Source organism: Penaeus japonicus, unplaced genomic scaffold, assembly GCF_977035675.1.
Source record: "Penaeus japonicus unplaced genomic scaffold, GWHDUDI00000001_assembly GWHDUDI00000013, whole genome shotgun sequence".
Taxonomy (NCBI): Eukaryota; Metazoa; Arthropoda; class Malacostraca; order Decapoda; family Penaeidae; genus Penaeus; species Penaeus japonicus.
Window position 1 is genome coordinate 3,164,969 of NW_028234415.1, and position 9,366 is coordinate 3,174,334.

Below are 9,366 nucleotides of genomic sequence, written 5' to 3' on the forward strand. Positions count from 1 at the left end.
TGCCTTTTTTGACTTTAAAATCATTTTAAAAAATCAGTTTGCCAGTTCTAAATATATTTCTGTTATCTTTTTTTTATATTAATGAAATGTACAATTTTCTAATTAGTCACTACCAGTCCTAGTGCTTTTGATCTCAGATTTGCAAATAATACCTAATGTTAATTAATATATCAGAAAAAATCACATCATGTGGTGACAGTGCCTGCGCTTGTGTGTGTGTGTGTGTGTGTGTGTGTGTGTGTGTGTGTGTGTGTGTGTGTGTGTGTGTGTGTGTGTGTGTTTGGATTTTTTAATGTTCCTCATTTTTATTAACTATATATTGAAACTTTCTAAGCTGTCACTAATGCTTCAACATTGATTAGTCTCACAACTTTGGCACTCTAAAAATGGTATTTTGATTGGTTATTTGGCAACATAAATGCCTACATGTAATTTATACCAGAGATTGTTTAGGACCACGATAAGATAGTAGTGGTAATAAATCTTTAATGTCACCTTCTGTTCCTTCAGAATCTATAAAACACACTTTAGTACTCCACTCTTATCTTTTACTCAATATGAAGATGTTAAGTCAAGGTTGATGATGGATTTTGATGATATGGAGAGTTAGCGGGAAAATTGGAGTGGTTATGTCTTTTAGGTGATATATGATGCTTCTATTAACTTATCAACTATGATCTTAAACATGTATGCTGTAAAAGAAAAATGAATGTGTCAAATTGATTGAGTAACATAAATCTAGAAAAAGAAATATAAGCAATGCCCCAAAATTGGTTACTACGGTTTCTTAGTGTAAAATCAAATAACCAAAACAAACCAAACACCAAAACCAAACACCTATAACCTATAACCAAACACCTGAAAACATTATGTGCTTTTATTTTCAGTTTGTAAACCGGTCACTGGAGGTGGGACAAAGGAAGCCCATGAGGTAAGAAATTTCTTAGATTGATACAAAATATTTCTAAGCTAATCCTATCCTGTTTATTATTTACTGATATCCATAGTAAACGGAGAAATGTTTAGCTCATAATTATTAATCTTTATGAATGTCCATTATGAATCAGCATGCAAGAAATCATCAATTATATGACTAAGAATATATCACTGTATCTTACTTGCCTATTAAGATTTTTAAAATGTCATAATTTGTATAATGAATATTGTAAGTCAAATGAGTAAGTGTGACTATAACCCAAAGGGAAGATAAAGTGATACAGGAATCAAATGAATAGGTTAGCCAAACAGATGTATAACCTTGAAATATTTGACTTATTTAGATTGCCTGTATTTCTTGGTCTACTTATTTAAGAAAATATTATTCATCACTTGACAAGTCTGTCCCTCTATTAGTCTCATGTCCTGTTAGTCTCATAGCATGAAAATACCAACTTTTTGAATGAAGTAAGGGCTTGTCCACAAATGTACATTTGATAATGACTCAAACATACTTTTTTTCTTTTGTTTTTCTTTGTTTTTGTTTTTCTTCACTTTGCTTTAAATATTTCTATAAAAGTTACTCACTAAACTGGATAAGTAATGTGTGTATTTCTTATAATTTCAGATGGATGTGGTATTTAATGAGGCTGGCATTGCAGAGTGCACTTTGCCTTGTATTGCCCAGTCCTTTATCAACCATGGAGCAGTTCTGTACAAACTGTTTGTATTAGGACCTGTCTGGTTTGTGGTGGTTCGTCCTTCATTGAAAAACTTCTATGCAGGAGGTATTGATTCCATAGACTTTGACTGAAGATACTTGTTCACAGAATTTCATTTATTGATGTGTATATTATTTCATTAAGTTCCCTTATTAGTATTTTTTTATATACATATATTAAAAGCTGGATTGACAGTGCTTTATTTGCATGTTAAGCTTAAAGCTGTACATTAAGTTTACCACCTGTTATTTTTTACATGTTACTTTCTTTTGATATGAAAGTAAACTAGTTTCCTAATTTGCTTTGTTTTAATGTTGAATGCATGCAACAAAAGATCTGTTTTGCATAAGGCAATGAATGTTTCCAAGATATGCTTATCATTTGATATTGTTCTCTTTTCAGTTGATGGTTGCTATGGTATTAACAAGCTTGCAGGTACATAGCTTATGTTATAGTATCATATAGTACCATATATGATGTCACAAGTTTAGAGCTAGGACTGTGAAGGTTCAAAAATATATATAATGATGAAAATGAAACTGTCAGCTACTTACAAAAGTTTGCCTGTTAATCAGAATGCTTGTTTGCATGTTTTTTGTTGTTCTTTTTTATATTGTTTGAAATTTTGTTATGGCTTATTTTTACACAGATGTTAGAATATAATTTTATGATCATAGACTTTACAGTTTTAGGTGAATAAGATATAGAGTAAGAATTCAAAGTGTAATTATCAGTTAAGGTGATGGGCAGAGCTTATATTAATCCTATTATTATTATTGTTTTTACTTTTAAACAGCAACTTATAATCTGGTAAACTTGGAGATAGGTATATATCTAAGTTCTCATTCAGAAAGAAAATATGTTAGATTGTGCCATTATTAAGTGGATAAAACTTATCATCAGAGTAAATTGCCAGTTAAAGGTGATTTTAAAATTGCACAAATGGCAGGATTGGAAAGGATGTTATTTTAAATTAAATGACTTAGACTTTAATACTAAATAGTTGAGCTAATTCAGGCAGATTATCAAGGTAATTTGTATTGGATAAAGATTTTTTTCTTGTGCATCTTTCAATTAATCAAGGAATGAGAAAGTGGAATTCATTTGTTACTGAAGATAGCTGAAGAAGATATATGATAAACATTTTAATGATGTCAGTACTAGAGTTTTGCAGGAAAATACACATAGATATATGAGTATTTTGATAATTATGTAAGTGTTTTCTAACAGAGCAAGAGACTGTTCACTTCAACTCGCATCACGTGTCGAAAGAAAATTCACAGTCCCCCCTGAACCAGTTAGACCCCGGTGATGAGGATGAAGATTTGCCAAAAGCAGACCCAGCTGTTTTTAACAGGTAATCTCTTATCTTTCATACCCATAATAATGATAACAAATAGTTACTAGTTATAAAGTTCTTCAGTATTTACTAGAAATCTTGTGAATGTATGATTATGCTCCAAGATTCTCAGATATTCTCAAAATGTACAGCAGGCAGTAACATTAGTCATGAATTTTTGCTGTAAGGGTTTCATTGATGAATATGGCATATAAGACAAAATTATATTTTGTAATTGTCATTACCTTTACCTAGTATAACTCCTGCTATTGTTTCAGATGAAATTATTGTAAAAATTAAAGCTGTCTTTCTATTATCTTTGATAATTATAAGAATTTTGAATTATTAATTATTATATCATCATCGTCGTCATCATCTTGATATTATTATTTTTATTATTATTTATATTATTATTATTTTTTTTATTATTATTATTATTATTTATAAGTGTTTAGCAATTATACAACTGACCATAGTTTCTTCTTGAATGATAATTAAATATATACATCTTAGAAGTCCTTGAACTGTAATAGAAGAAAGATGAGTAAATAATCATATTATTCGTAATACAAGTTTCATCATATTAAACAGAAACTTTAGATACTACTATATGCATAAATTTCATTGATGAGATTTTTTAAGCCATTCATGCCAGGTAATGCTGTTTGTTGTGATATTAGAAGGTTTTTTATTTGCTGACATTATTAATCAAAAAGTGTCTGTACAAATGAAACTCCTATGATTATGTATATACGTAACATGATATATCTTTTGATATCAATGTGATAGGACGTCATATGAATGGGTTAATATTATTAACCCATTCGCACCTTTTGACTTGCTATCACGTTCAGTGTTTTTTGGGTCAGACGCCGGCGACGAGATAATTGGTCAAGGCCGGCACATCGGGTGAGCGGGCTTGCAGCGCTCGCTTGAGGCTAATGCGGCTAAGAATCCTGAGGCATTAGGCTTATGTGTTCGAAAACCCCGGCATTCCAACCATTTAGAGCCAGAATAGCCCTGGCGTGAATGGGTTAAATCAAGAATATATCACTGATATTTTAGCATCTCATATATATGATGTGTTTTTTCCACAGGATTGTGACAGTCCTTCGTGATGCACTGAAGATGGATCTTCTTGGTATAGATGTTGTGATTGAGAGCAGCACTGGCAGATATGGTATTATTGATGTTAATGCATTCCCAAGTAAGCTACTTTCATTTATGTCTTCAGTATGGGTATTTCTGTTCTAATGTGTTATACATCTTACATGTGTGTGTTTGTGTGCGTGTGCATGTGCGCGTGCGCGTGCGTGTGCGTGTGCGTGTGCGTGTGCGTGTGCGTGTGCGTGTGCGTGTGCGTGTGCGTGTGCGTGTGCGTGTGCGTGTGTGTGTGTGTGTGTGTGTGTGTGTGTGTGTGTAGGGACATTGTCCTTCACTGTTATCTCTGACAATTGTTTTTTCAATAAAAGGTTTAAAAAGATAAAGGTTTAGGCCAACTTTTGAAGGCTTTAGCTCAAAAAGTATTATAATCAGAGCCATAAAGAGATAGAGTGCACAGATCAGAGAGTAGCCTCCATTGCCCTGGCATGTATAGATGCCATCCACCATCATTGTGTCAACATCAAAATGTATAATGCCTTCATGACATTTAGGATAAAGCATTTGATTTAGTGTAGATTTAATGACTTCTTTTTCTCTCTCTCTCTTCTTCACTTACTCAGGTTATGATTCGGTGCCAAACTTAATGAAGCACTTGGTTGACCTCTTAATCATGAGAATGGAGCCAGTGTCAAGGATACCCGAAAGCAACCAGACGTCAGGTCTCCTCGCCTCGCCAGAATTACCACAGGAAGATTCCGGTGTTGATACGGGATAGTGAAGTCTTTAAAGAATTTGCCTCTAGTCAGAAGTTTTCTAGATAGTGAGTACTCAACATTCCTCTCCTCTTGTGGGATAAAGCAGTTGACTAAAAAGTGATTATAATTATTTTGTTTATGTCTACTTCTGGTGTAGGAATTGTTGCTCAATGTATTTCTAAGATAATCAAAGTAGATTTTGTGAAGAAGTTATTTTCTTAGAATCTTTTAGTCTAAGTCATAATCAAACTAAAGATTTCAGAATTGCTCATGAACATTTGTTAGTTATATAAAAAGTAGAAAGCTAAGTTGTATGAATTACTTTTTTTTAAGAATTCAAAAGGAATTTACCAAGAATCAAATATAGAGGTGCATAAGAATTACACTCTTGTCACAGTACTTAAAATGTTAATTAAGAGTTTTGTTTTTTTTCATATTTTGCTGAATACAGGAAATATGGTTGAAAATTGATGTAGATACCAAAGGGTAAATGGACGTTGATGATGAGGCTTGGATAAATCTTATTATATATTTTTAGTCATTTTGATTCCTGCATGTATTAATGATATTTATCAAGGGAAAGCTTAATGTGAAAGTACTACATCAAAATGCTCTGGACTGGATTTTTTTTTCAATGTTAACATTCTTGTGTCACCCTTAGTGTGTACTTAATGAGCATGAGACCTATTTTTTCTTTGATCTTAGACTGAAATCAGTGATTGAGGCCAGTTTACCATAGTTCATGTATATTTTTTCCCTTTTTCCTACTAATGTATTAACAAATTGTATTTATCAATTTATATATTTTTTTTTTTTTTTTTTTTTTTTGGGGGGGGGGGGGGGGGCTTTTCTTTATTTGGATTTTATCTTATGCTAGAACATAATGATTTTTGTATTTTTAAAGGGAGAAATTCTGATCAATGCATTATTTTCAAAGAGGCATTAATAAACTGATTGTTCATAGTCATTCCTCTCTCGTGCATGTATTATTCTTGTTGAAGTAGAAATATTGGTAATTTCTGATAGGGTGAAAGAATTAATTTTCATCCTGTGACAGTTGGGAGATGTAATATAATGGTATGGTATTTTTAATATTTCCTTGTAATATTTGGTATTATTGTTAAACGGTCAACTGAAGGAGCATATCGTCTTATTGATTTTTGAGGAAAAATCAACTGAGAAAAAAAACAACTGAATTATGAATGAGAGCAACTCGCGCATGTACACGCACATGCACACGCACACGCACACGCACACGCACACGCACACGCACACGCACACGCACACACACACACACACACACACACATTCTGAATACATACATTATTGTGCAACATACTAGAGATGTATTTGAGGATAATGTAATGTTATGATATATATGAAACAGTCTCTGGCAGTTGGGTGTATTTTTGTTATTTAGCAGTATTGTTAACTTTGATTTTAAAACAAATTTTTTCTGAGATGAGAAAAAATGGAATAAGTAAAGTAAGTAAACTTAATAAGAATATATAGTTGAGTTTTTCTATTTCAAGGATGGGCATAGGAGAACTAGGTTATGTAATGTGCTTTACAATTTACCATGAACATTTTTCCATGACATTTTGAGAGTCTAGATTTAAGGAACAAACAGCAGACCTGTCTGATCCCAGGTGAGACCCATTCATGGTTAACCATTTCTAACTGTACAGGTGTTCTCGTGTGGTTGGCAAAACACACCTAGTTTTAGGCTTTTGACTGTTGTATCTTGTGATAATGAGATTTTCTCTAGGTTGAAATTAAAAATGTATTTCTGTTAACTTTCTTTCTTTTTACTTCAGTAGATTATCATTTCAAATTTCAAAGGTATTGTTTTGTATTATATTTATTTGCAACTGTACTTAAAAGCTGGTGTGGAAAGTAAAGAATGTCTAACAATATTAATGCACTGCTTTATATGTGCAATCAGTTAAGATGAATTAGCTGTTTTAAAACTTATTTTGACATATAGTATATAAGAGAAAAATGAAGAAAATGAGTCAAATTTCAAAATAAAAAGTCTCATTAAACAGACTCCCAACAATTTTGGTTCAGTGATCAGTATTATGACATTTTAGTAATTATACCCTTTTTTCTGCTTAAAATAGGAAGGCCCAGAAAAAATATTTACTCCAATATAGTGAGTGAAAGTATGGATGTGTAATGATCTCTATTACATGTATTTTTCATATTGAGAATGGTTTAGATATGTATTATTTAATATTCTGGGCTGATGGAAGTGTATAGACATCGTTGAAACATTCAAGAATGCAACTTTAGAAAATTGATTTGTTGCAAAATAGTATGTTTTGGTTTCAGTGAATAAAGGATTCATCAGAAATTGCTACTATATTTTAACATATTTTGGAATATCCCAAGTAAAGCTTGATAGTATTAGTTGATGGTTGTCTCTGAGCCATGGCACAAGCTATGCCAGTTACACGGCCTGGAAAAGATATGAGTTTAATGTATGTATTTCTTTTTTTTAAGGTGGAATGCATTATTTGCTCACAAAAGAAGGAGTATTTTTGACAAGTAGACAAAGATTTTACTTATGCATACCAAAAAAGGAAAAATACTTTATTACAAGGAGAATGTTTGATTTTCATTTCCTTTGCCAGACAATGGGAATAATATACAGAGTATACTGAACTAATTTAACTTCCTCAAAGAAAATAACAGTATAATAAATATTCTGTCACAGAAATTCATACCAAAGGACATTCTATAAGGTACCAGTAGATATGAAAAATAAAGTATTCATGTTCTAGTATTCATATTATTGTGTGTTGTCCTGTTGCATAGATATTTCATATAACTGTGGTAGTTCAGTATTAATGTGAGCAGTTTACTTGTGTATAGATTTATCTTATTTTACTATGATGTACCTTAATCAATAAGACCTAGACTACCTGTTACCAAATAAGATCAGTGTACTTAAATTAAATTTAATTATATTTTGGATGTTGTTAGTGACCAGTAAGATGGTGACTAGGTTATGTATTGTAACTTGAGTGAATAGTTGTTTGTGTGCGTGTGTGTGTGTGTGTGTGCGTGTGCGTGTGCATTTGTGTGTGTGTGTGTGTGTGTGTGTGTGTGTGTGTGTGTGTGTGTGTGTGTGTGTGTGTGTGTGTGTGTGTGTGTGTGTGTGTGTGTGTGTGTGTGTGTGTGTGTGTGTGTGTTATATATTTATATATAGATATATATATATATATATTTATATATATATATATATATATATATATATATGTGTGTGTGTGTGTGTGGGTGTGTGTGTGTATGTTGTGTGTGTGTGTGTGCGTGTGCGTGTTTTGTGTTGGGTGTTTGTGTGTGCGTGTGTGTGTGTGGTGTGCGTATGTATGTTATATATATATATATATATATATATATGTGTGTGTGTGTGTGTGTGTGTGTGTGTGTGTGTGTGTGTGTGTGTGTGTGTGTGTGTGTGTGTGTGTGTGTGTATGTATGTATATACATATATATATGTATATATATGTATATATTTATATATATGTATATATATAATATATATATATATATTATATATTTATATATATTATATATTATATATATATATATTTATATATATATATATATATGTGTATATTTATATTATATATATATATGTGTGTGTGTGTGTGTGTGTGTGTGTGTGTGTGTGTGTGTGTGTGTGTGTGTGTGTGTGTGTGTGTGTGTGTGTGTGTGTGTGTGTGTTTGATGGTTTGTTTATCAAGAGAGATAAAGTGAATTGTTTCATTAATGTTACTTCTATTAAAAATCAAAATACAGTTTATTGTTTTTATATATGCTATGCATTGTTGTAAAATAGCATTATTTACTGGAATGAAATGTTTAGATATTATAAATTTACCATTATACAGTATAAGTGGACCATTATACAGTATAAGTGTAGCACAGACATTTACCCTGTGAAAAAGTAAAAATTTGGGGTACTGTCTGTAATTTTCATATCTCAGCCACAATTGCTAATGAGAAAGAGAGAAAAATCAGGGAAACACACATCAAAAGTATCAGCTACCTCATTTAAAATGGTTGTGGTCAACTCAAGTAAATCTTTGAATCTAAGGTTTGTCTACTTTTGCTATTATCATGTAACCGATTGTAAAATGGTTATGAAATATTTTGTTAAAAGTCACTTCGGTATGTTCCTCGAGTCGACTGATACAAGAATTTATCTTTGATTTCTATATGCTGTTTCAGTTAAACAATAAGACTGGACACACTCAATCCAAAGAAGTCAGTTAAGGCACTCCACTAGCAATGCATCATGAGAAATATCAATATAAAAAAATACTCTTTTGGTATGCCTTTGAAATATATTTGTTTTATTATTTCTTTTACTCATATTTTTTTGTGAATTCTTTTGCACTGAATTCTTTGGGGAATACTTCATTAAAATTAAATTAATATTTTTGCTGGAAATATGTTGATCCTTTTTTTGGGGGGAGGGGGCTTTTGAATTTATAAAATT

General features: G+C 31.7%; 1 protein-coding gene across 10 annotated transcripts in view; it reads left to right on the forward strand.

The window, feature by feature from the left end:
- LOC122243253 (inositol-tetrakisphosphate 1-kinase) overlaps positions 1 to 5,652 on the forward strand; it is a 24,220-nt gene extending 18,568 nt beyond the window's left edge. For 9 of the 10 annotated variants that reach the window (XM_086543028.1, XM_086543029.1, XM_086543034.1 and 6 more), the window contains 6 exons: positions 888 to 931; positions 1,565 to 1,724; positions 2,061 to 2,093; positions 2,889 to 3,015; positions 4,095 to 4,204; positions 4,722 to 5,652. In XM_086543028.1, the coding sequence (XP_086399154.1) occupies positions 888 to 931; positions 1,565 to 1,724; positions 2,061 to 2,093; positions 2,889 to 3,015; positions 4,095 to 4,204; positions 4,722 to 4,876 (629 nt within the window). In that variant the 3' untranslated portion in view covers positions 4,877 to 5,652. The remainder of the gene's footprint in view (positions 1 to 887; positions 932 to 1,564; positions 1,725 to 2,060; positions 2,094 to 2,888; positions 3,016 to 4,094; positions 4,205 to 4,721) is intronic. The other variant, XM_086543036.1, reaches the window with a different exon arrangement.
- Positions 5,653 to 9,366: the final 3,714 nt, after the last annotated feature.